Source organism: Babylonia areolata, chromosome 18, assembly GCF_041734735.1.
Source record: "Babylonia areolata isolate BAREFJ2019XMU chromosome 18, ASM4173473v1, whole genome shotgun sequence".
Classification (NCBI taxonomy): domain Eukaryota; kingdom Metazoa; phylum Mollusca; class Gastropoda; order Neogastropoda; family Buccinidae; genus Babylonia; species Babylonia areolata.
In genome coordinates, this window is record NC_134893.1 from 44,314,292 (window position 1) to 44,339,473 (window position 25,182).

General features: G+C 45.0%; 1 protein-coding gene across 3 annotated transcripts in view; it reads right to left on the reverse strand.

Annotated features, from left to right (window-relative positions):
* Positions 1-2,661: 2,661 nt before the first annotated feature.
* The window catches only part of LOC143292811 (uncharacterized), a 100,776-nt gene continuing 78,255 nt past the window's right edge, over positions 2,662-25,182 (reverse strand). For 2 of the 3 annotated variants that reach the window (XM_076603404.1, XM_076603402.1), the window contains 10 exons: positions 24,215-24,280; positions 20,784-20,839; positions 12,501-12,576; positions 11,883-12,047; positions 9,571-11,339; positions 8,352-8,966; positions 6,919-7,724; positions 6,388-6,529; positions 5,148-5,289; positions 2,662-4,464 (listed from right to left, as the gene is read on the reverse strand). In XM_076603404.1, the coding sequence (XP_076459519.1) occupies positions 3,557-4,464; positions 5,148-5,289; positions 6,388-6,529; positions 6,919-7,724; positions 8,352-8,966; positions 9,571-11,339; positions 11,883-12,047; positions 12,501-12,576; positions 20,784-20,839; positions 24,215-24,280 (4,745 nt within the window). In that variant the 3' untranslated portion in view covers positions 2,662-3,556. The remainder of the gene's footprint in view (positions 4,465-5,147; positions 5,290-6,387; positions 6,530-6,918; positions 7,725-8,351; positions 8,967-9,570; positions 11,340-11,882; positions 12,048-12,500; positions 12,577-20,783; positions 20,840-24,214; positions 24,281-25,182) is intronic. The other variant, XM_076603403.1, reaches the window with a different exon arrangement.

Genomic DNA, 25,182 nt, shown 5'->3' on the forward strand with positions numbered 1-25,182 from the left:
TAAGTAAAAGCAACTTTTCCGTCTGTCCTTTAGTCCGACCAACCCCTTACACCCCCCCCCCCCCCAAAAAAAAAAAAACACCCCCCAAAAAACAGTGATATATCTTGACTTGAAGTGAATAATATCAAAACAAAGGAAAAGCGTTTATTCAGCCATCCATAAACAGCTAACCTGATGCAAGTTAATAAAGTACCCAAATCAAAAAAACAAAAACAAAAACAAAACACAACAGAAACCTGTCAATATGTTTCAATGTTCCATCTGCTCTTCCTTCTCCTTTCCATGTTTGTTATTTTTTGTTATAATCTTATCACTCTTGGGTGATTATCTATGTAGTTTTTATAAGAACTATAAATGGGAACTTTCCAATGGGCAATACGTGTATATTCATCACTCGAAAGACAAACAGGACCAAACAAAAACATCCACTATATACATCAGATCCATTGCAGGGGCACAAGTATATATATATATAATTAAAAAAAAAAAGAAGAAAAAACATCACAAACTATAGACAAAAGCATCAACCGGATAGTGCATTACGAAGAACAAGCAGCCACAATAAAATATAAATAATTTGCAATAAAATTTTGTACAGTCCTCAGTGAGTTACATTGCAAAAGGGTACAGGTTAAACAAAACTGGCAATTCTACAAGTATTCACGCAACAGGTTTTCAGGAGTTACAGTTTCATCTGACCATCATCATTCAAAGAAAAGCCTCGAAGACAAACAAAAAAAAAAGAGGAAAGAAAGAAAGAGCAAAAAAGGGAAAAACTCACAATACCACGTGCAACAGCTCACACAAAATATCAACCATTTACACCAGCCAGTAAATTTATCCTTCCCGCTTTAGTAGGAACAAACAACGCGAGGCAGGAGAGGCACTTGGTCCATAGGTTAGCATCACAAAACTCTTAACGCCTTGGGCTCCACTCCTTCAGACCTTAACAGCTCACTCATAGGAAACCAGTTGCACACCAATAATGACACACACATACGCAACATACACATGCTTGCATGAAAAAGAAGTGCACACACATTTTCATGAAACTCTCATGAAAAAAATGTAAAAAAAAACAAACAAAAAAAACACAAGGAGATATACAGCACAAATCAAACAGTTTACTGCTCCACAGCAGAGCACACACTTCAACCAACCAAAACATTCTCTATTACTCATTATCTTTTTTTCTTTTTTTTTTTTTAATCCTCATCAGTCTAACTTTGTGTATGTGTGCGTGTGTCGCTCAATGTACATGTGTAAATTTAATCCTTTTGATTAAGTCTGGCTATGGATGATATGCTAATCAGCAATGAATTTGCCACCATCACAGAACCAACACTGAATTGCACCACCTCTGACTTGATGAATGCAGCACTTTCTATGTGTGCAGTTCAAAACAATCCACTTTGATGAATCTGCCTTGCCATCATGGGCATCATTTTCACAGGTATTCTCTCCTTCGAGACAACAATCAGAAAAGAAAATGCACACTTCATTTTTTTGTGTGGACACCCCAAGATCAGAATGACCACCCAAATCAGATCATTAGGTAGGCCTAACATTTTACTGCCAAATGACCTTTGCATTTATCAAAGAACCAGCCCAGTGTCCTCTGAATTCAACATTTATTTGAAAACAATAATGTTGTTTCTTTCCACTATCATATTCATATCAGTCACAGAATAACTGATAAACAAATCCTCATTCATCTTCAATGAACATTCCACAGTTAAGCAAAACAATGCTGCTTTTTTTTTCTTCTTTTTTTAAATCTTTTTTAGAAAAAAAAAAAAAAAAATTTGTAATACATTTTGTGAGATTTCATTTGATTTCAGTTCTCCAGAACACGGTGATACAGTGGAACCTCTCATAACAACCGCTCTACATCTGCAGATTCACAGCAACCCAACCCAAATGTGTGTGCAACATTTCAGATCTCTGTAGAATAACTTCTTCCCTGCTACAACCAGCAACCAAAAACCTCCTCATAGTCTGTTATGTGTTTAAGCTGACGCCAGATAAAAATTTCTCAGCCTACCTCAAGACCGACAGTTTTCTTTATCATAAACTCGCATTCACATTTGTTCCCAATGTTGCTACACCCACCTGTATTTTTATCTTGTATGCGATTTTAATAGACCAGCAAAAAAATGGATATGACCTTTAGCCTTTCTGAGGGGGTGATTTCCACAGCAAACCTGTCACCCTTACAGAAATGTCTTCAAGTAATGTTTTCAGAACTCAGTTTTCCCACAGCAGCTGCTGTGGTCCCTAAATGACTCAGCACAACAACATAAGGTGGTGGTTGGTTTTTTTCCGTAACGAAAGTGTCATGAACAGAACAGTGAGAAACTGGAACTCTTCCAGACTGTTCTTTGTTGTTTCTTCATGGAACTCAAACTGGTTCTCGATTAAGACCACCTCTATGAGGGTTAGGTATGAATGTCACAAATGTCAGATCACTGTGGGCATTTCTACAGTGATGCCTCTGAGGGTCTCAAGGACAAGAGAACAGTGACCACTGGAAGGTGGAATTTGTTTCATAACTCACAGCAACAGGGAAGAAAATTGTCACTGTGATGGCCAAAAAAAGAAAAAAATCCTTGTAGATAAAAAACAAAAAAAACTTATTTAACAAAAAAAAACAAAAAAAAACACACACACACACACACACACACACACACAAAAACCTAAAAAGTATGAATATAGGAAGGTAGAGTGGCAATTGTGTGTGAATTTAACATCACACAGGGACTTGCTGACAACCTGTAGGACTGTTTCACATCTGTCCACACTTCAGCATAAAACTTATCCAAGAGACCGTGTATGGGCCTCAAACAGTTAAGATTTTTAGTGCTGAGATGTGAGAGGAAGCAGCTGTATCTGTAAGTCTCCCTTATGTCAGTCACTGTTCCTCTCTCCTCCTCTCCACATATATGTGGCCCGTCTGTGTCAATATATTAAGCAATCCTGGAAAAAAAAAACCCTAACCATTTTCATTATATTTTTAAGGTTGTCACACAGAGGTTCAACTGCATCAGTATTGGTTTTGGTTTTCTTGGACAAAAACATTGGGGACAGAAGAACACCACAGTCAGACTAGTTATTCTCTTTGCCTTAGGCTTTTAGTGTCATATCTGTGAACAACAAATGTATAAAGTCACCAACCATATTTTTTTTCTGTCACAGAATGTCACTGCAATCACCCGAAGACTATCAGTAATGCTGTAAATGCTTGCTTTTGTTAAGCTCTACATCTTCATTCCACTGTCAGTATACTTTGCATTAAGTACTGCTCCATACCTGGTAATTATATTTTCGAAATTGATTATCTTCAGAATCTATGTACCACTATGTTCCAGTTGGCCTCATGTCTTGGGCCTGTCTGCACAGTCCACAGTAAGATTCCATGTAATATCAGCATGGTCAGCAGAACAGAATCAATCTTAGTGGTGGGAGATATGTGTGCAGAGCAGAGCAGCCAGCACTCCTCACAGTGATGACCCCCTCTCAGACCATCAGTCTCTGGGAGATGCTCTCTCCATCCCCACTACCTAGAGCTGGTGCTAGCATCAGCCAACCTGTCAAATGACAACCCCCCAGCATGCTCCGAGGAGGGAGCGAAGACACTGTCACTGTCCTCAAAGTTGAACAAGTCCAACACTTCCTGCTGGGTTTTGGGGGTGAGGACGGGGTCTGCAGAGAAAGAGACTGGAGCATTGGTACTGAGAGGGGTCAGCCCGGAGCTGGGCATGATGACGTCCAGCCAGTCTGACACATCAATCTGCATGCTCATGGCCGTCATATCCGTGTCCCTGTCCCCTTCCTGGAGGCCTAGCGATGTCAAGTCCGGCTCTGACCCGTTCACGCTGCTCCGGGAGTTGCGGTCATTGGACGTGGACGGGACGCTGAGAGTGTTCTCTAAGGAGGACCCCATGCCGCTGTCCCCACCACCCATGCTGCTGGTGGAGCAGACCCCGATGTGCTTGCTGGCCTCTCCCACATCCAGGCCCACAAAGCCAGCATCAGAGCTCCAGTCCATGGCATTGAGGTCGCCCGACAACATCTCCTGCAGGTCCAACAGTTCACTGTTGAGGCTCATGCCGCGGTGGTCAGGCGGCTGCACCTTGACCCCTGGAGGAGAACTGCTGCCCAAGGCCATGGAGTCCAGACTCTTGGGGTCCACAGTGCTGACCAACATGCTGTCTCCCTCCAGCATGTCTGCTGGGGAATGGGGCATGGTTATGGCCGGCATGGGAGAGATGGACTCGTAGGGGCTTTGGGAGGGCATGGAGGAGGGGACATTGACAGAGAAAGAGGAGGGGCTGGACGTGAACACCACAGCCATGCTGGCAGGCTGACTGACACTGGTGTTTCCTGTGATCCCTCCTGCCACAGGACCAGCCTCTGTGGCTTTGGGGGTGGGAAGGGGTTCATCCGCCGCACTGGGAGGCAGATCTGTAACATCGCCATCACACCTAGTACAGGCATGGCCAAAACATGCACACACTGACACTTCAAACCTCTCATGCTTGTGCGAAGATACACACACACACACATCCTCACACATGCTTGCACGCACACTGACACAGGTTATGCACCAAAACATGACATCAAAATGTTTAAAACACATGAAACATACACTATCAGTCAATTCTGAATAGAACAGAAACTGAAATCAAACACACCTTGACATCCTGTATCATTTTTCTATCATGCCTAATGGGGAAATGAGAGGTGGGATGGACAACAAACATCACACTTCTTAACTATATGCATAAGAGAGAGAGAGAGAGTGCGCATTACACTTCTTAAATATATCCATAAGAGAGAGAGAGAGAGAGAGAGAGAGAGAGAGAGAGAGAGTGCGCATTACACTTCTTAAATATATCCATATGAGAGAGAGACAGAGAGAGAGACAGAGAGAGAGAGAGCGGTGGGGGAGGGGTGTCAGTAACAAATAACTTAAAAAGCAAATACTTTCACACAAACACACACAAAGTACCCCATGAAAAATACAAGAACAACGAAATGCGCTCACATCCCCCCAACCCCCACCAAGAGTAAAACTTTAAAAAAGCAGTATAAGCACCACCCACCCCCCCCCTCCCCAAAAGACTGACGCCTGCCTACCCACTAACCTCCATTCCTGATGAGGATCTCCAGCACATCATCCATGGCCTGGCACTTGGTCAGTTCCTGCTGGCTGCTGCCAGAGGCTGGGCTGGCCACCCCGGGACTCCCTTTGCCCCCACTCACTCCCTTCCCCACTGCTATGGAGCTCTGCAACACAGGCCCACACTTAGCAAGTCACAGACAGGGAGGAGGGTGGGGGTTAAATGGAACATACAGATTTGCAGAGATTTTCCAGTGTCACATTCCATATGAGTGCGAGGCAAGATGGAGAGACAATATATTGATACTGATATGGTTGACATACTTGAGTGAGCTGAAGTTTGCCGTTACTAACGAAAACTCAAAAATAATTGTGTGACAATTCACATCATTACAACATATAATTATTTGTATTCAATCAAAGGACAAACTTTTTTTTTTCATTCCAGATTTCTAGTTGATTCCAGAAAATCTACATCCTTTCTGCATTTGTACACCTGATTCATAACTATAGGTCATTGTTACTTAATGTTCCCCAATCACTGAGATTAGCCAACTAAAACCAAATATATTAGGAACAAATTGGCAAGATTTTAGGAATATTCTGAATTTTTTTTAGGAACACTCGCACCCTAGATCACAGTCATTCGGATGAGACAATAAACCGAAGTCCTGTGTGCAGCATGCACTTAACGCACGTAAAAGAACCCACGTCAATAAAAGGGTTGTTCCTGGCAAAATTCTGTAGAAAAATCTACTTCCGATAAGAAAAACAAATAAAATTGCACGCAGGATAAAATACAAAAAAATGGGTGGCGCTGTAGTGTAGCGACGCACTCTCCCTGGGGAGAGCAGACCGAATTTCTTACAGAGAAATCTGTTGTGATAAAAAGAAATACAAACTACAAATACAAAACATCAGCATATGTACAACGCTTGGCTTTGACTAACTTGTAAGCTAAAGCTTCATCACTTGAGACTGGTTGTGTGACTCATCCCAACCTGTGCTCAATACACCCAGCATGCGCACCGTGAAAAAACTACTTGAAAGCAGGTGGGTGATACTAGCCAACTGAAAAAGAACTTGACAGAACAATTTTGATGCTGACGTAACACCAGAGCAAACTGCGACCAAGAGTAGCAAAGTATATAACGAAATCGGGACAGTTGGCATCAGTGTGAAAAACTGCTGAAAGCATCACACTGCACCAGGAAACAAAACACCACAAGGGAACAGGACACAAGGACAGGTGAGCACCAACTTACAGCCTGGTGATGCTTGCTGCGCATGGCCTCGTCGTACTTGGGAGGCTCCTTCAGCGGAATGGAAAAGAAAGGGTTGGAGGGGCTGCGAGACATCTGCTGCTTCTGCGCCTCCGTCAAACTGCCTGGCAGGGACACTGTACGACTGCAAACGCCAGATCCATGTATTCATATGTAACTTTCTAGCCAGGTATTAGATCATTTTAACCATAGAGTATATCATGAACTGTACCACAAATTGGTCACATCTTCACAAAGTGTCTGTTGAAGATACATTATTAGCATTAGCATTGACACAATACTAAGCACCTGTCTTCATACAACAATATAATTCATGATAAAGTATGTATGTCTTCAAAAAGTATTTTGTCATTCAACTGACCAACTATTCATAATCAAAACACCAAACAGTTCTCTAAATGCACACAACATCTACACAACAATGGGTGTGAGGCGGGAGGCGAGGCGGGAGGGCGATGGGACTGTAAGCTGAGAGAAGCAGTAAATGAAAGATTTTAGAAACAACTGCCTTACCTGACTGTGTTGAGCCCGTTGACAGATGCCAAGGTCACCTTGGGTGGGGTGGAAGAGAACACAAAGGGTGCACTGGTACTGGTGGTGGCTGCAGTGGAGAAGTTCATGATGGACTTGGCTGCACCCTGATTCATCGCATGCTTTTTCAGAAAGTCACTCAAGCTAGAGCCACTGTCAATGGTGTTTCCTCCTGCAGATGTCACAGCAACAGGCATGCTGTTCAACAAGCTCTGCTGAAAAAGCTGTGGAGCCTGTTGCTGCTGCTGTTGTTGTTGCTGTTGTTGCTGTTGTTGTTGTTGTTGCTGCTGCTGCTGCTGCTGCTGCTGTTGTTGTTGTTGTTGTTGTTGCTGTTGTTGTTGTTGTTGGTGCTGCTGCTGCTGCTGCTGCTGTGATGTCTGAAGGAGGAAGTTGGTGGGGATGCTGATCTGTTTGTTGGCCAGGGTGACCTGGGGCGGGGCCTGGCTGGTGGGGTTGACAACAGACTGGACAGTGGTGGTGGTGGAGGCGGCGGTGGTGGCCGAAGACGGCAGCAGGATGGAGTTCCCTGCAGAGGTGGTGCCCAGCTTGGTCAAGCTGAACTGCACCGTGTTCACCAGGCTGGACGCTGGCTGCACACATGTCACCGGGGACAACTGCAGCGGCTGAGAGTTCATGGTCTGTTGCTGCTGGTTCTGTTGTTGTTGTTGTTGCTGCTGCTGCTGCAGCTGCTGTTGCTGCTGCAGGGCTGTAGCAAGGTCCAGAGTTGGCTGAGGGGACACCTGAGGCTGTGCGATGATGGTCTGCCCCGTTGGTGACACAAGTTGTTGCTGAAAATGAAATTTGATAATCAAGGAACACTAGATTAAGGAACTGTAGCTAAAACTTTTGTTATCTGAGCTTACAGTTTTTACATGTTAATCTTAGCTTCAAAATCTCGCTTCAAAAATTTGGTTGTTGAAAACAGTACTGTTATTCACCACAGGCAGCATTTTAACTGCACTGCTCCAGGAAAGTCTTAAGGTTAAACTGTTCATTTCAAGAATATGGGAAAACATGAACCCCTCCCATCCCTTTCTCCTGTTACTTGACAAGAACAAATGAGTATCAAGTGTGCAGTAAAAGATTCAAGTTACAGTAACTGTGAGAGACAATTAACCTGTCCACAAATGAAAAAATTCCAATCAACAAAAAGTTAGATTCAGTACTTTTTTTTTTCTTCAGATGTTACTGAACACTGATCAACAGTATATAAAAAGTATACAGAGTAACAGTACAGACTATACACACATTAAACATAAATACGCACAAAAAAGAGCAACTTTACTAGTCTAATACACTGCAGGTACCAGCATTTTTCTAAACCAATATCAATTCAGAACAAAAACCACAGCAAGACGAAAGCTGTCTAAAGCACTGGAACATGCTCAATGAAAGAAGCCAACACCCCAAATCACCTGTGCCAGGTGTGACTGGCTGGAGGTGTGGGCGGCAGCGACCTGTGGCAGTTGTACCTGCAGCATGGGCTGTCCCTGGAGCTGCTGCTGTTGGTGCAGCAAGAGCTGCTGCTGCTGCTGGATCATGGTCAGGTGCAGCTGCAGCTGGGACTCCTGCAGCTGTCGCTGGAGCTCCTGGATCTTCTTGGCCTGGGCCTTCACCATCTCGTCTCCCTCTGCCGCCAGACTGATGGTCCCGTTCAGGGTGGGTGGTGGTGGTGGTGGTGGTGGTGGGGAGGCCAGGTTCAGGCCCAGGGAGCGCATGGTGGCTGCGCTGATCTGGGTGGGCAGGGCAGCACCAGGCGACCCCCCTGCGGCCCCTCCCCCTCCCCCCGGCAGACTGACGCAGGGCAGGATGCTGGTGCCGATGGGGAGGGAGGACTGGGACAGGAGGGGCTGGGACTGGGGCTGGGTGTGGATCTGCAGCACCTGCGGCTGGCCGGTTAGCGGTGTGGTGGACAGCGCCACCTGCTGCCCCGCCGCCTGGGCCTCCTTGATCTGCAGCTGCTGGCTGTTTACCTGGGCCTGGAGCTGCTGCAGCTGCTCCAGCTGGAGCAAGGCTGTCTGGGCGTTCACCTGGAACAGTGGTACATTCATCGTCAACACCCTCTGCCCATGTCCGGTTCTTAGGGTTGAGCCTTAATTGTTGTTTTGTTGTTCTTTTTTGTGTGCTTTTTTATGTATTTATTTTTAATCTGTGTACCAGTGATTCACTAACAGCTCAGCAGATTTCCCACACATTTCTTTCTTTCTTTTTTTTTTAAACCTCTTTTCAACTAATCCACTTCTTTACAAAACTAACAAGCTGTCTAGTAAACATTACATGTTATAATACTAATGATCATATTAATATTAACAAATATATATTTTTTAAAGCTTTTGATAAATTACATAATCATATTAATATAAAAAAATAATCAAAAACAAGCTCTTGACAATGCACAGTGTGGATGTGGCCAAAGAACAGACTTTTACTGCATTCTGCTTCACAGGTGAAGAAATAACAGTTACCATTCTGGCACAGCGGTTCAAGGACCCCCTCAGTTTTAAGTCAAACAACAAGTTTCAGTTTCAGTTTCAAGGTGTCAGAGCAAGTGGGTGGATACACTTACTGCACAACACCTGCTGTATTAAAGAAAAAGAAAACAAAAAACACCCGCCAAAACCCCAAATAAATCACCTGCTGCTGCTGGGCAGGTGTCAGAGCGGGCTTGGCGATGCTGGCTGGCAGCTGGGAGATGGGCACAGTGATGGCCTTGAAGTCCGACAGGTGAGTGGTCCCCACCTCCATGGACTCCGTCTCCATAGCCTCTGGCTCCATGGCCGAGGGGGGTCGGGACTGCTCCATAGGCTGGTGACCCACCCCGCCACCCCCGCACAGCATGGGGGTCGGAGTGGGGGCTGAGGAGGAGGAGGACTCCGGCTGGGGGCTGCTGCTGAGCACGGAGCTGCTGAAGGTGAGGTTGACAGGCGGGGGCGGGGAGGTGATGCTGAACATGTCTGGCGACCTGACTCCCATGTCCCCTCCACCACCCTCCATGGCAGCTGGGGAGGAGGTGGGGGGTGGAGGGGGGGAGTTGGTCCCAGTGGTCATGGGCTCCTCTTTCTTCAGCTTCATGGCAAAGTTAGACACCAGGGGGTTGTTGCTGCCGGACAAGGGGGAGGTCATGGAGCATGTCTGCAGCAATGCATCTGACCCTGGCTCCTTCTTGATCTGCAGGGAGCTGGGTGGGGTGGGGGTGGGGGCAGGCCGCGGGGGGCTTGGGGAAGGGTTCTTGGACCCCAGAGGGGACCTGGCCACCATGTTGTTGGGGACGCCCCCGGCTGACACTTCTGTGTAAGGCTTCAGTCTTTCGATCAGCTGGGGCTTGGATCCGGACACAGGCAGATTCCTCTTCTTCAGCTCCGCCTTCAGATCAGCTACTTTGAGTTCCTCTAAGTTAACCGTTATTTTAGGCATTGTCAGAGCAGCTATCGACACAGGGTTAGCCTTGGTGCCTTGACTGGGAATCTGCCGACTGGATGTGGAGGATGCTGCACCTGAAGCGGTGGGTGGTGGAAGGGGAGGTGGAGGAGGCGGGGGTGGGGGAGGGGGAGGAGGGCGGGTGATGGGGGAGGTGGTGGTGGTGGTGGTGGAGGGGGGTGAAAGCTGTCCAGTAGGGGGAGACAGCAGAGTGCTGAAGGGCTGGGTGGTGGACATGACAGGGGTGGTGACCACCATGGTGGTGGCAGTGGCAGAGGGTGGGGAGGCGGCGCACTGGGCCATCCCCCCCAAGACCAGGCCCGCCGTGTCCGGGGCCAGCTTCTGTGGGGAGGTGGTGGGCACCACCTGGGGCATGTTCTTCTGCTTGAACTCCAGCTGCCACTGCAGGAACAGCTGCTGCTGCTGCAGCATAATGTGATAAGGGGTCTCTGAGTCCTTGCCGCTCTGCGACTGGTTCTTCACCACGTTGGGTGGACCTTTGTATTCGTGGAACTTGATCACCTTGGCCTTGGATGCCGGCTTCTGTTTGTTCTTCTTGGGCCGGACCTTTCCCACACCGCCGCTGGGGCTGGTGCTGGTGTATGAGGAAGAGGAGGAGGAGGACGGGGTGGGCTTGGAGGTGACGGTGCATAGCCCTGAGATCGAAGGCCCGACTACTTCAGGTGAGGAGGGCAGCGCTGAGGGGGGGCTGGTGGCGTGGAACCCCCCCGTGGACAGGGACACCAGCTGCACCCCCTTGGAGCTGAACGCCGAGCCCAGGCCCACCGTGCTCCTCTGCAGTGAGGAAGACAGCTCCGATGCCGAGGGCAAGGAGTTGGGGCTGCTGATGTCTGACTGGCTCGAGTCGTCCACTGGAGGGGACGGTACATCGTCGCTGCTGATGCTCTCCTCATCAAACGTGAAGTGCCGCATGCGGTTGTTGGGGTCCTCACCTTCACAGGTCTTGCTGAACTGAACCTTTCCATCTGGAACAGTCATGTATAGAAAACTGTTTCTGGGGATAGCTCACATCAAATGGAGCTTGTGTGCATTAGCTTGAGCTAGTTGATAGATGTATAAGCACAACTTCCCACTTTTTTGTGTGTGTGCAAGAACATACTCACTTGTCTTTCTGAAACTGAAATGCAGCGTCAAAGTTTGTGCAATAAAATCATCATATCAAATATCAATATATCATTAACTTCAATGAGTTTCCCTTCTTATACATGATTGCTCTGTATGTGTGCACGCTCGTGCTTGCACACGCACGCTCGTCTGTGTATGCATGCATGCATACGCATGCAAGCACCACTGTTGTGTCCACTCTGTGCTGAAGAACACGATAAGCAATTCTGCTCTCAGCTAACTATTACCAAGAGAATGCCAGTGCTGCAAAGAACAAAACAATCTAATTCTTGTTAGTTTTGATGCACACATGAACAGCCACAATATATCAGCAAATGAAACACCAAAAAATAAACCTATCAAACAAAAGTCCAGCATGATCACAAAACAAGACAAAGGCTGACCTTTAATGGCGTCGCTGAGTTCGTCAGAAGACACCAGGATGTTGCCTTGCACCAGCTCCAAAGGCCCAGGTCTGTGGATCAACTTGTGACTCAGACCGTCCAACAACCGTGCTCGCTTCAACTCCCGTTGCCGTCCCACCAAGGAGGGGTCAAGAGTGCCTGTGTCTGAATAAAAGCATTGGGTTTTTTGTTGTTGTTGTTGCTGTTGTTTTAAAAACGAAGTCTGGATGTCTGCAGTGCAGATTCATCTGATAAACGCCACCTGCTCAATGATACTGTTGTTGCTTCCATTCTATAAAATCCAACAGACAAAATCTGAAGACATGTGACATCAGAAATGACATGTCTTCTTGTTTGGCAGCTTGTAGCTGTGTATCTAGAGTAACTTTAGCATGAATTGTTTGTATCATAATATTCCAAGAACACAAACCCACACATGGATGTATGCACACAGGTGCATGCACATACATCCTAACACACATGCATACACACACATACTGATTAAAAACAGATTTATCCTTCCCTCTCAAAGATGACATAAGCACTGATTTTAATTAAAAGATTATTATAGTGTCAGGGAGCATAAGATATATGTGTGTGAATTCTTTCACTACTTACCTTCAAGAATATGCTGTTTCACCAGTTCACTTCTGTCTGGGCGGTGTTGGATTTTATGTCTCAGTAAATCTCCAGTCTGGAATCATATCAACAATCACAGATAACAATTATCACATATCCTCAGTTTTAACTTAAAAGTTGATGGGCGCAATAGCCAAGTGGTTAAAGCATTGGACTTTCAATCTGAGGGCCCCAGGTTCAAATCTTGGTAACGGCGCCTGGTGGGTAAAGGGTGGAGATTTTTTCAATCTCCCAGGTCAACATTTGTGCAGACCTGCTTGTGCCTGAACCCGCTCCGTGCGTATATGCAAGCAGAAGATCAAATATGCATATAAAAGATCCTGTAATCCATGTCAGAGTTCAGTGGATTATGGAAGCAAGAACCTACCCAGCATGCACACCCCTGAAAACGGAGTATGGTTGCCTACATGGCAGGTTAAAACAGTCATGTACATAAGAGCCCACCCGTGTACATATGAGTGAACGTAGGAGTTGCAGCCAACAAATGAAGAACTTAAAAGTTTATTTGTTGTATGCATTACATGATATTTTATTATTCACAAACATTAATACAATTTTCTGAATTATCTTTTTAGGCTGAATTCTTCTTTTTAGGCTATAGTGGGAGAGAGAGGCTTTCGGGGAAAAGAGGAGGATGAAGGGATAGGCGTTTAGGTGGGGTAACTCACAGGTACACCAAACTGTTAAAAATAAAAGGTTTCCAATTTGACCTGACAATCTTATTCATTACCTGTCGCTTCTGCTCGGCAAAGAGAAAAACAGGGATGGCTAAACTATTCATACATCTGGAAAAGACTGTGAAATATCAGTGAAAAGATAAACTGCTTCTTCCATTCCATTTCTCCCATACTCACTCTATCCCCCACCCCCACTTTCCAGATCCCTGAACCCCATACCCCCTCAAAGACAACAGCAAAGTCTGGGACTCCCAAGCACTAAACCCACAGGCATAATGCTTCTCATAAACAAAGGACTGTTTTTTTTTGTTTTGTTTGTTTGTTTGTTTTTGTTTTTTTCCTTCTCCCTTCCCTCTGCTTTACAGATGAATTCGAAGAGGAATTCTAAGTTATTCCCCAGATCCCAACTTCTAGCCCAAAGTACCACCAGGCAGACATCTGGCCGGGCACAAGGTACCTTTTTTTTCTTTCTTTTTTCTTTTTTGTTCCAGGTGGTTGCTTCATGGAAACCCAGGCACAGACGCCCTAATCCATTCAAACAGGTGTAATTTCAAGAATGTCAAGGAGCCAAAAACTTCTCCTTCAACCCTCTCCAGGCAGGGGTGCATTGAATCCTTCAAGCTAAAAGCTTCAAGCACCCTGTGGCCTGAAATGTCCGTCATTTATCAACAGGCATAAGCAACCTATTTACTGGTATTTATTTATGGTATGCTTGCCTCACAAAAATTGCGAGCAAGGTCATTTCAGTAAAGAGTGTTGACTCATATTGCTGTATTTTCTTTTTCTATTTTAGTCCCAAGTGATGGTCCTTTCCTGAGAGGCTCAAATCAAAAGGTAAGGTGCACTGAACACAATATAGTATGATGTCTGCCTCCAAGGCTTCAAATTTTACACACATAAATTATAAAATGGATTATCTTCTTTTTGTCTTTCCTAATTTCATTTCTGTCTGACAAATGCTAATCAAAATGACTAATGTTCCCAAAATAACACAAACGTGAAACTTTAATTTTACCATCAAACATGCAAGCGCTGGTCCTAAACTACAGGATATTCAATCAGGATGTTTTCACATATCAAATCATTTTACCCGATTAACACAAATTTTGTTGCAGTGGGGACTTTTCAGGTATCTTGCCATCATAAGAAAAAATAAAATTTTGAATAAAAGAATGAAAGAAAAAAATCAAGAGAAAAGCATGAAGTATATATATATATATTTTTTTTTTTTAAGAAGAAAAATGGCTTCAAGACAAAAAGCTATCAGGCTAAAATGAAAAGAAAAAAGAGAAAGAAAAAAAAAGAAGAAAAAAAACCTCGTAAATCAAACTGTCTCCCTGAAACGTCCACCTTTCAAAGCCAAGTGATGATGTACATCAAACACACCCCTCCACACACTTCTCTACTGGAATGCCAGCTATACAGACACACTGCCAGCACACACACACACACACACACGCACGCACCTACAGAGTGAAATAAAGGGGCAAAAAGCCAGGAGCCCAGACCAGGTTTGGGGGATGTGGGGGAGGGGGGGGGGCCAACTGATAGGTTTGGACAAAAGAAGGGAAACAACCCCCCCCCCCTCCCCCGGCAGGTCATCCAGGAATGCAGCATGCGCTGACAGACAACACGCCATTCATCTACCTACCGGCGCCAGTGATATAACTGCCACCACCTGGCATCATCAACTGGCCATGAAACTGACCGGTACTAAGGAATAGAAGGGAGGGGGGGGTGGGGGGGGGGGCAGGAGGAGGGATGGGGAAGTCGGTGATAACAACCTCTCTGACAGGCTGTTGTGACTGACTGCCATAAGGATACCTCTGGATGGAAAGAATAAGACAGAAATGGGGGGCGGGAGGGCGTGGGGAGGAGTGGAGGGCGGATGCCAAAGGGAAAAAGCGTGTACAGTGGAGTGGGAGAGGATGGACGGGTGACAGGTTTGGGGAGGGGGAGGGGGGTGTGTGTGTGTGTGGAGGGAAACAGTAAAGATGAGGATGGCGCGGGCCGGGGGTCACGTGCACACTTCGTTTTACGTCCCACATCTCCATCTCTCTTGAACGCTCGTGACAACGTTTACTCACATCCCCGCAACATCTGGCCGGGGCCGGACCGGCTGACTGCCACATAAACTGGAGTGGTGCCACTGCTGGCAGCTTCGGGTCCCGAGGGGCTGGGAGTGAGAGGACGGTAAGCCCACAGAGGTGTAAATTGCAGATCTAAGGCTCGTAAGAGCAACGATAGTGAAAGGAAGTGGGGGGCGGAGGGAGGGGGCGTGGGGGGGGGCCGTTGGTGGGAGTGGGGTGGGGGGGACGACAGGGAGTGGTGATGTGATAACCGATGATAGGTTCTCCAACACTGCTTAACCCCACTCCCTCCAACCCATCAACCCGCAACCATCAACAAGTAACTAGAAAGGGTGGGGGGAGAGAGAAAAGGGCGAGTTACTCGCAGCAAAAAAGACGAAGCAGCACGCCCCTACCACAAGACTGAGGGTGCGGGGAAAGTGGATGGCCAGGCCAGGAAGGCATCAACCAGCACAGATCCCGGAGCTCTTCATTAGCAGAGGGAGGAATGGGGCCAGAACAACACCCACGAAACGGTTATGATAGGAATTAGCTGAAACGAGTCCAGGACAAGAAGTGTGCTGCAGCAGCAGCAGCATCATCATACACTCCACGTGCTTTTCCTTCCTTACGTTAACCCAGCGAGTCTCGCACAGAAAAATGCTGCACTCTCCCCTCCTCGATTCTCTGAACTTTAGGGAGATATCCACATGGCATTATTGGATAACTGTCACTTTGGGTGCCACGACATTTTCTGAGGGTATCTGTTACTCGCTGGGTGAAAATATTGTGCTGTTTTGGGGATCATGCCTATGTCTGCAGAATTTTGGGGGATGGCTTTGCGCGTGCAGGTGTGTGTGTGCGTGCGTGCTTGTGTGTGTGTGTGTGTGTGTGTGTGTGTGTGTGTTTCTGTGTGCCTGCGCGTGCGTGCGTGCGTGTGTGTACAACTTTAATCTTGATGGTATTCTTCCTTCAATGCGTAAGTGGATAGACAGGAAACTGCTCATGATGTTGTACGAAAGCGCACCAAATGGTTATTTTCTTCACAAACGAGAAAAAAAAAGAAGAAGGAAAAAAAAAAGTCCGCATATAGGCCATACAAACACTCAGGCATAACACCAGCAGCATCATATGCGTAGGAGGGAAGAGAGACAGGAACAGATCGAGTGGCACTTGGACTAACAATATCCTGAGATCAAACAACACCCCTCATCCCACCACCCTGCCCCTTCACACACCTCCTCACCCCCCTCTTCCCCTGCACAATTCCTCGCTCCCCTCCCCCTCCCCGCCCCCACCGCCGACCTCCTTACCCCACCTCACCCTGTCTTCCTCTACATCCTCCCCACCCCCTCATGTCCTGAAGATCAGGACCCCTACTCTCCAAACCAGCTTGGACGCCTGCCAAAAACCGCTCAGGCGTCGTTGTGCCGGCGCCGGTATCGACGACCAGGCTGTAGGACAGAGATACCAACCAAAAAAAAAACCAAAAAACACCTCTGCTTCCATTACACAACTCGCACTACAGTCTGACCTATCCGATGCCCCCACCCGATGGCACAGCGATCTGCCCTTTGGCAGCAAGCAGCCACGGGTGGAAGTGGCGGTGCGTGTCAAGCTGATCTGCTCTGTTCCAACAACAAGCAGCCAGCACTTCCTTCCTCACCGGGTGGAAGCGCGGCATTGTTTGTACCTGTCGATGACACAGATAACTTCGAGGGGATTTTTGAAAGATTTTTTTTTTTTCAGTTGAGAGGGGAAAAAAGTGCTCTGTGTGTGTGTGTCTGTGTGTCTGTCTGTCTCTCTCTCTCTCTCTGTGAGTGTCTCTGGAAGATCGAGATCATCACATTATGACAGAGCACCAGAGACTGCTTGTAACACGCAGCAATGGAACACTGATGGACACTGGCAAAACACTGAGGGCCGTTGAAGCACAGAATAACACTGCCATATGCACACACCTTTCTTTTTATTGTCTCTCTCTCTCTCTCTCTCTCTCTCTCTCTCTGTAAACGCACGCACAGCTAAACTAAACGGAACATAACAAAATATTCCAATATCAAAGCACAAATAATTTCAGCGGAGTCGAAAACAATTAAGAGAGACGCGGTTTAGAAAAGTTGGTCCCACCTCAAACAATCATAACCAACTGTTCCTTTTAAAAGGAGCAAATCGAAACAGTCTGACACGAATAACTGAGCAAAAAACAAACAAACAAAAAACAAAACAAAAAAAAAAAGAGCCAAAAACAGAAACAAAAAGTCCACAGGTTCTCAACCGAGAATTACCAAGGCTCAACCGAGAATTACCAAGGTAAATGTCACCCTAAAATACATACACGCCCACACTATACCCCCCTTCACGGCTTCCCCTCCCCCTCCCTCTCTCATGTACAAACACGTGTGGACGCAGGAACACACACACACACACACACACACACACACACACACACTCACTTAACAAATTCAGACAGCAGAGTTTGTTTACCGATGCCTACGCATGAAAAGATGTATGTTTTGTATGGATTTTTCTTTCCGTTCTGCACTTGGTCACAACATTAATTGTATCTTTTCACGCCAATTGAATTAGCCCGACTGTGACACACACACACACACACACTTACAAAAACACGCGCGCACTTAAACATACATACACAAATACACAAGCCCGTGCACGTATGCACAAACACACGGACACTCACACACACACACACACACACACACAGACACCTTAACACACGCACGCTCACACACACACACTCAAGCCCCTGCACGCATGCACACACACACACACACACACACACACACACAGCAACAACAAGCAATTGCAGCAAGTATCCATCCTCACCATTACATGAGGTCATTTCATGGTGGATGAAAAACTTCTGTCCGCACAAACACACACACACACACACACACAACCCACACAGCGGAACCAGGACGTCCTAGACAGTACATAGTAGCAGTACTGAACGCATCAGCTGCCCGCAGCATTCACGCGGGTCACTCACCGCCGGCTACACTCACTCATCAACCACACGCAGGGGAAAGATAGCGGACAGGTGCCGCAGGTAATAAAGAAGGAGGGAGCAGACAAAGCTCTGTAACAAGACTACCCCCCCCCCCCCCCCCCCACCCCACTTCCCCCGAACCTACCCCTGACCTCCCCAACCCACTCCCCCTTCCTCCCACGCACACACTTCCTTTCACGTGTCTCTCCTCCCCATCCCTATCTGCGACCCCTCCACCCCTGCCCCCCACCATCCCACGGTTCATAAAGCAAGGCTAATGGTCACTTTCATTACAGCCAGGAGGGTATAGCTCCCCAGCAACGACTCGGTCAGCTGGAAAGCGGAAAACAGGGACAGTGAGGAAAACATCTCTGTCTGTATGTCTGTCTCCCAAATGACTGACCTTGGTTACTGTATGCAACTTGTCTTTCTCGGCAGGCAACTGGGTTGTTTTTGTTCCTTCCTTGTTCGCAACTGTCCAGCAAACTGTGTTATTCATTGTAACACTGGCCTCACAACTTCATACATTCAAAGAGACCAAGTATACTGCAACTGTTTCGGAAGCTCTTTTTTTCTTTCTTTCTACTGATCCAATACAAACGTACGCTGGTGAGAACACATCTGCACCAGCTTGCATGCACAAACAAACAGGCAAACTCATTTACACGCCAGAGTTCACATGTTTGCGGACACACCAAACAGATCTGTGTGGGGAAACAAAATGGATGCTACACACGCTCCAATGCAGAACAGATGTGTGATAAGTTAATTACAAGATACAAGATTAAACTTTAATTGTCCATAAAACAAGGAAAATTGTCTTTCAGCTGCAAAATATAAAATAAAACATTTACACATATTCGAAGATAAATTAAATATGCGTGATAAAACCAAACTTACCTAACCCCGTTCCTTTTCTTATTCACCTTCCATCAACCATCACTCTTTCCACTCCCTCTTCCACTCCCACCTCCTCACCCCTTCCCAAGCGGCAACAACACAGCATGCCCATCCAATCCAACACACCCAAAGCGCAAACCCACCCAAGATCACCATGTAGGACACAAGTAGCTCAATAAAATAGATAAAATAGAAATAAAGTTGATAAATACATTCAGTAATAACCAAAAAGCAATGAGTAACACTTGTAAAAACTAGAACACTCATAAGCCATAAACAAAAGTAGATATAAATACTTTGTAAACATAAATCAAATCATCTCAAGCTTAAAACATATAAATGCCAAAATCGCCACTAAATATGGTTACAAAATATTCTGTACAGGTTTAAGAACAACAATTAAATAATGAAAGGCATGCTTTCTACTATATCTATCAAACAACCCACTTCATCCAAACATTTCTTGCCCATTTCCCCACAAAATGTACACACTCCATGAATCAAACACATTAACACTATCAATTTGCAAGAAACTCCAATGATCACATAAGGGAAACAAAAAGAATGAGGTAATCAAACAACTGAAGGACATGTATTTTGTAGCTTCCTGTGTCAGGAGTATGGTCTGACTAAAGGCTGTGAGGAAACAGGACATATTTGCATGCATCTTCAACACAAACACACGTACACACAAACACATGCTCTCACAAACGCACTCACACACACGCACAGAAAGTGTGACTGATAACAGGGCTTCCCTATCAACAATGAACATGCACTGCCAAACTGTGGGATTATCCTCAAACATAAGCACTCTCCAGAACTGAGGCATTTTCATCTGCAGAAAGTAACAGAAATTATATCACCAAAGGTGCTGCAAACTCTGTAGCTGAATAAAGGAACTGAAAGAATCCACTGTTTTCATCTGTGGTCAATTTTCTACTTCCAAAAGCAAGAGGTGCAATCATTTTACAACTGGTGAAGTAAGTGCCACTCCTGAAGAAGTTTTATCAATCTTCCCAGTTGTTTACCATGGCAGCTGCTACAGCCCACCCCCATGTAGTACATGCACAAGCACAGAAGATCAAAACATCCACGTTAAAATTCCCTTCGTCCATGTCAGCAGATGAGGTTTATGATAACACAACATCATGAACACCTGGGTTAAAAGCAGCCAGGTACATATTCACCAGCAGTGTAAATGAGTGCCCATGGAAGAATGCTTTGCCAGATGACTGCAGAACTGCATTTAACAGTATCAGTATCAGTAGCTCAAGGAGGCATCACTGCGTTCGGACAAATCCATATACGCTACACCACATCTGCCAAGCAGATGCCTGACCAGCAGCATAACCCAACATGCTTAGGCCTTGAGAAGAAGAAAAAAATTTAAAAAAAAGAAAAAAGATAATAATAATAATAATAACAATAAGACAATAATGATGATAAATAAGCAAATAAGAACTGTATGAACACAAAAGAAAGAAGAAAAGGTGTGAGTTGGGTTGTTGAAAGGCAGTCACAGGTGAGTACATGGTCACTCATTAGTAGGTCTTTGAGGGAGGTAAACAGTTAATAAGTCCAATAAATCAATATTTCAACTGACCTTTGCTCTCTCCAACTGCTTCTGCTGTCCGGCAAAGGCTGGTGGGGTTTTCAATGCTGAAAGATCAACAACACAAATGTGAACTTCCAGACAATCAAAATAGGTTAGCTGAAATACCAAAGGCAATATCACTGGGCATGAGTTTAGGCTGGACTTTTTAATGGTAAGGTGAGCTTAGACTCAACAACTGACTTAACGGCAAAATGAGAACAGAATGGATGGGCAGGCCCAAACTGGAAGCAAAATTTACAACTGAAATACTAATCTAGACTGAATGGGTTTGCTGCTGTTGCTGTTGTTGTTGTTGTTTTAGGTGATAGACAGGCTTTTATCATGAAGAGGCCTTTGAAAGTTTAAACGGACTTGCCTGACGTGGTCTTACCTAACTGAATTATCAAACAGTAAGTCTTGAAATGCATAACCCATTGTATCTGACAACAGTGTCAGGAACATTTTAAGCAACGCAAATACAATTAAACACAAATGATCACAAAATATTTGTGACAAGAGTCACTAAACCAGTGCTTGGAAAATGAGAGGAAGAAGAAGAAGGAGCCACAGGAGCTGACAATTGGAGTAAATAATACTTTGGTTGTATTTCTTTAGCAAAACACCAAAACACATGCAGTAAATTGTGACATTGTAGTATACTATTCCATCATCATCAATATATCAATGAAAATTATACATGAAAACATAAACCCCAAATCCTTAAATTATGTGCAGCAACATTTCAGAAGCCACTATTTCACAAAGCCAGTGCAATACAAAGACTCACAAAACAAGTGGAATGAAATACAGACTCACAAACCAGTGACAAAGAATTAAATGTACACTCCTTAGGAAGCTACTAATCTTAACTTCAAAGCATTAATCTGCAACTAAGACAGCAGCAAACAAAATACATGTCGACAAATACACTATAAAAGATTCTTGGCACCAGCCATCTTTAAAAGAAATCAAGTTCTGCTCATAATTACTGAACAAAATGTACTGCAAATACATCAAGTGAAATTCTATAACTGCCAATGTAAGCCATTATATTACAAAATGCAGTTCAACAAAGTTCACGTATAAGCTACTTACTCTTGCAAATAGAGTGAGAAAATGAAAAAGCCAACAAGAAAGTATTAATAACCACAGTGCTTACATATTCTTATCAGCATGATCAAAGACCCAATCTGACACTGACTGAACCCTACTGGCGATCTTGCAGTCTACAGCATGGGTCATGATACACTGCTACAAAGCAACACTCAAGACAGCACAGGAAGCTGGCAGGAAGAACCATCCTGTCCATTTCAACAGTTGGCTCTCACAGGCCAGACACTGTTTGTTATCAAACATGCAGTTCACTGACTGATCAGTACTGGACACTCATCACTGCCTGGGACAGCACGCACACAGACACACACAGTCACACACAGACGCATCACATCAAATTTGAATGTAACTGTCACTTATTCTCAGGACTCTCACAACCAAATCACAATATCTGAATGGTTAATTACACCAGGACTGATGATGATTCCAAGCTGTCATATAGCATTGCTAACTTGCATTTCACACATCGCTAACTTGTGTTTCACAGTGTTTTTGACTAACCTTGTTAACAGATTAACAAGGATGAAACAAGAAATGTGTTCTTACTCTGACTGAAAGTCAGCATGATCTGAACACAATGTTCTCAAAAACAAGGAAAGTTATGTCACCACTAGGTATCGTTCGCTGTTGTTTCAGAAAGTAACTATTTTCTCCACAATGACCTAACTATTCCTTTACTTAACACCTACACTGCATAACAATTTTTGACTTTTCTGCTTTTCATTCTGAAAAAGAAAAGAAAAATAACCCAAACAGGCAGGACTTTCAAAACAAGTCCAGACCAGTCATTCTCTTAGAAATGGAAGCCAGTGAAGAGCTGAGTTGTGCTGTGCTGAGGTAAACTTAAACAACCCACCAAAAAAGCCTCACCACCACCAACAAACAGCACACACTAGTTTCTGCACCTCACGAGCAAACACCCATCCTGACACCCCATCTATGAACAAGCCTTCTGACTCTCACTTCTGAACAACAAAAACCTATGAAGAAAAACAATAGAGCTCACAGATAACTCATCTCCAATCTACGCACACTAGCAACTGTTCTAATTAAAAACTTCCCAAAATATTTTTTTCCAAACAAATCAGAGGTGAGGCGTTCTTCCAGTGTCTGGTGCAAAAAAACACTGTCTGGTCTCTTTAAAAATACAAAGCTATCATCATGGGAGAAACAACAGCGAAAAAAAAAAAAAAAAAATTCGTCAAGACAACAATACAACCTTTGTGTGAAATATCAGGAGAATCTCCATGTCCATGAGAATAGGCTTGAACTAGGAGGACCCATGAGCTCATCACAGCCTACACACACACACTTGCACCATGCAGCCTCTTTGCCTTTCAGAAAGGTAGGAAGAGGGGGTGAGACAGGCCTGATGCACATGCATTCTGCAAGCTACAGTCTCTGCTCTTTTCTTTGTTTATCTTACCTGTGTCTGCTATGGGGGACGGAAAAACAAACACCACCTGCCCCAGTTTTTCCCCTCTCGCTGTTGGGGGTTTCGGTTTTTTGTTTTCTTTTCTTTCATTTTTTTGTTTTTGTTTTGTTTTGGAAGGAGTGTTTCTTTTTTGTTTCGTTTTGTTTTGAGAAAAAAAGGGTGCAAAAACATTTCTAACGCCATCCCACTCAAACCCGTCGCATAGTTAGGTTTCTCTTTTCAAGGAGAGGACTGTGTGAGAGTGGGTGAGCGAGAAAGACACTGAGACAGACAGCGGACAGAGATGGAAAGATAGAGAAAGAGAGAGACAGATGGACACAGAAAAGGGAACGAGGGAAGTCAGGATGCTACTGCATGTACACAGGAACCAAACGAAAACATTGCCACTATGATGATGCTGCTTCCTGGAGATAATGAGTCTATGTGAACTGTTGTATTTCATAAGAATGAAAAGGGAGAAGGAAAAAAAAAAGAAGAAAAGAAGAAGAAAAAAAAACAACAGAAGAAAAACATTAAAGAAAATGATGAAATGGGAAAAATATGTACTGGCTATAGCAGAGGCACATACTCAAGTCCCAAAGCCCTCTTGGCCAAGAGAGTGGGGATGCAACTTGGGCAAGACACTCTCCACTATAATCGAATACAAGCCCAGTTGCCTCCTCTGCTGTTCTGATGGTCAAAGTTGGACACAACTATCTTTGATGATCATAGTTGGAGTTTGGACACAACTAGTTATCTTATATACACAAGTCCACAACCAAAACAAAACCACCACCACTGCATCAATAACCTTTCAGCTGAGTGACATAGAGAACAGAACAGGAATTAAGTCGGACACAAGCAAGCCAGTGGCATGAAAGTTCAAAGGCAGACAGAGGTGGCAGATACTTACGTGGATAGATGCCTCTCTCAACCAGTTCGTTGACAGACCTCCTCAGCATCAGCTTCCTCTTCAGTACTGGAAACAGAAAAAAGAAAAGAGAAGAGTTAACACTGCAACAGCTGGTTTTTCTCCAATGCCATATCTTTTTCTGATTTGTTAGTTGTTTTTGTTGTTGCATTTTGTTTGTTTTGTTGTTGTCAGTTTTGGGTGGTTGTTTTTTGGTGGTTGTTTTTTTTTTTTTTTTTTTGGTGTGTGTGTGTGTGTGTGTGTGTGTGTGTGTGGTGGGTTATGGCATGAGGTTCTGGTTTGTTGAAGTAAGCATCAAAACAGCAGCTTGTCTTCTATAATCTGTCCCCCCCCCCCCCCCCCCACCCCACCACCCCTTCTCTTTCTCTCTCTCTCTCTCTCTCTCTCTTTTTCCTGTTCAGTGAATGGACACATAATAACAATGTTCAAAACTTTCTCTCTCATGAAAGAGAAACACATCAAAGACAACTGCAATGCACTGACGCTACGGAACCTACCTTGAGAGAAAAACTGACTTGTATGCTGCTTACATTCTCCCACTTGAACACCCCCCTGCCCCCTTCTACTTCAACTCACCTTCCTCCTCTCCCCCCTACAATCCTCTCGCTCTCTCCCCCTATCCGTTTACTCCAGAGTCCTGGGGGCAAGGAAATAAGATTCACATATATTCTCTTTCCATCTCCTATGTAGTGTCAGGATTGCGCAAGGTTAGCACCATACAAATAAACATCCAAAGACTCCAAAACAACCCTAGGGGAGGCATGATAACCTGAAACGTGCAGCTGCTGCAGCAGCAGTAAGGACTGGGACAGATTCTGGGAGAGCTGGAGAGAAAGACAGAGAGAGACAGAGAGACAGAGAGAGAGAGAGAGAGAGAGAGAGAGAGAGATAAGACAGAAAAGACAGGGTAGCAGGGCAATGGCACACCACCAGACCGAAAAAGAAGGCGA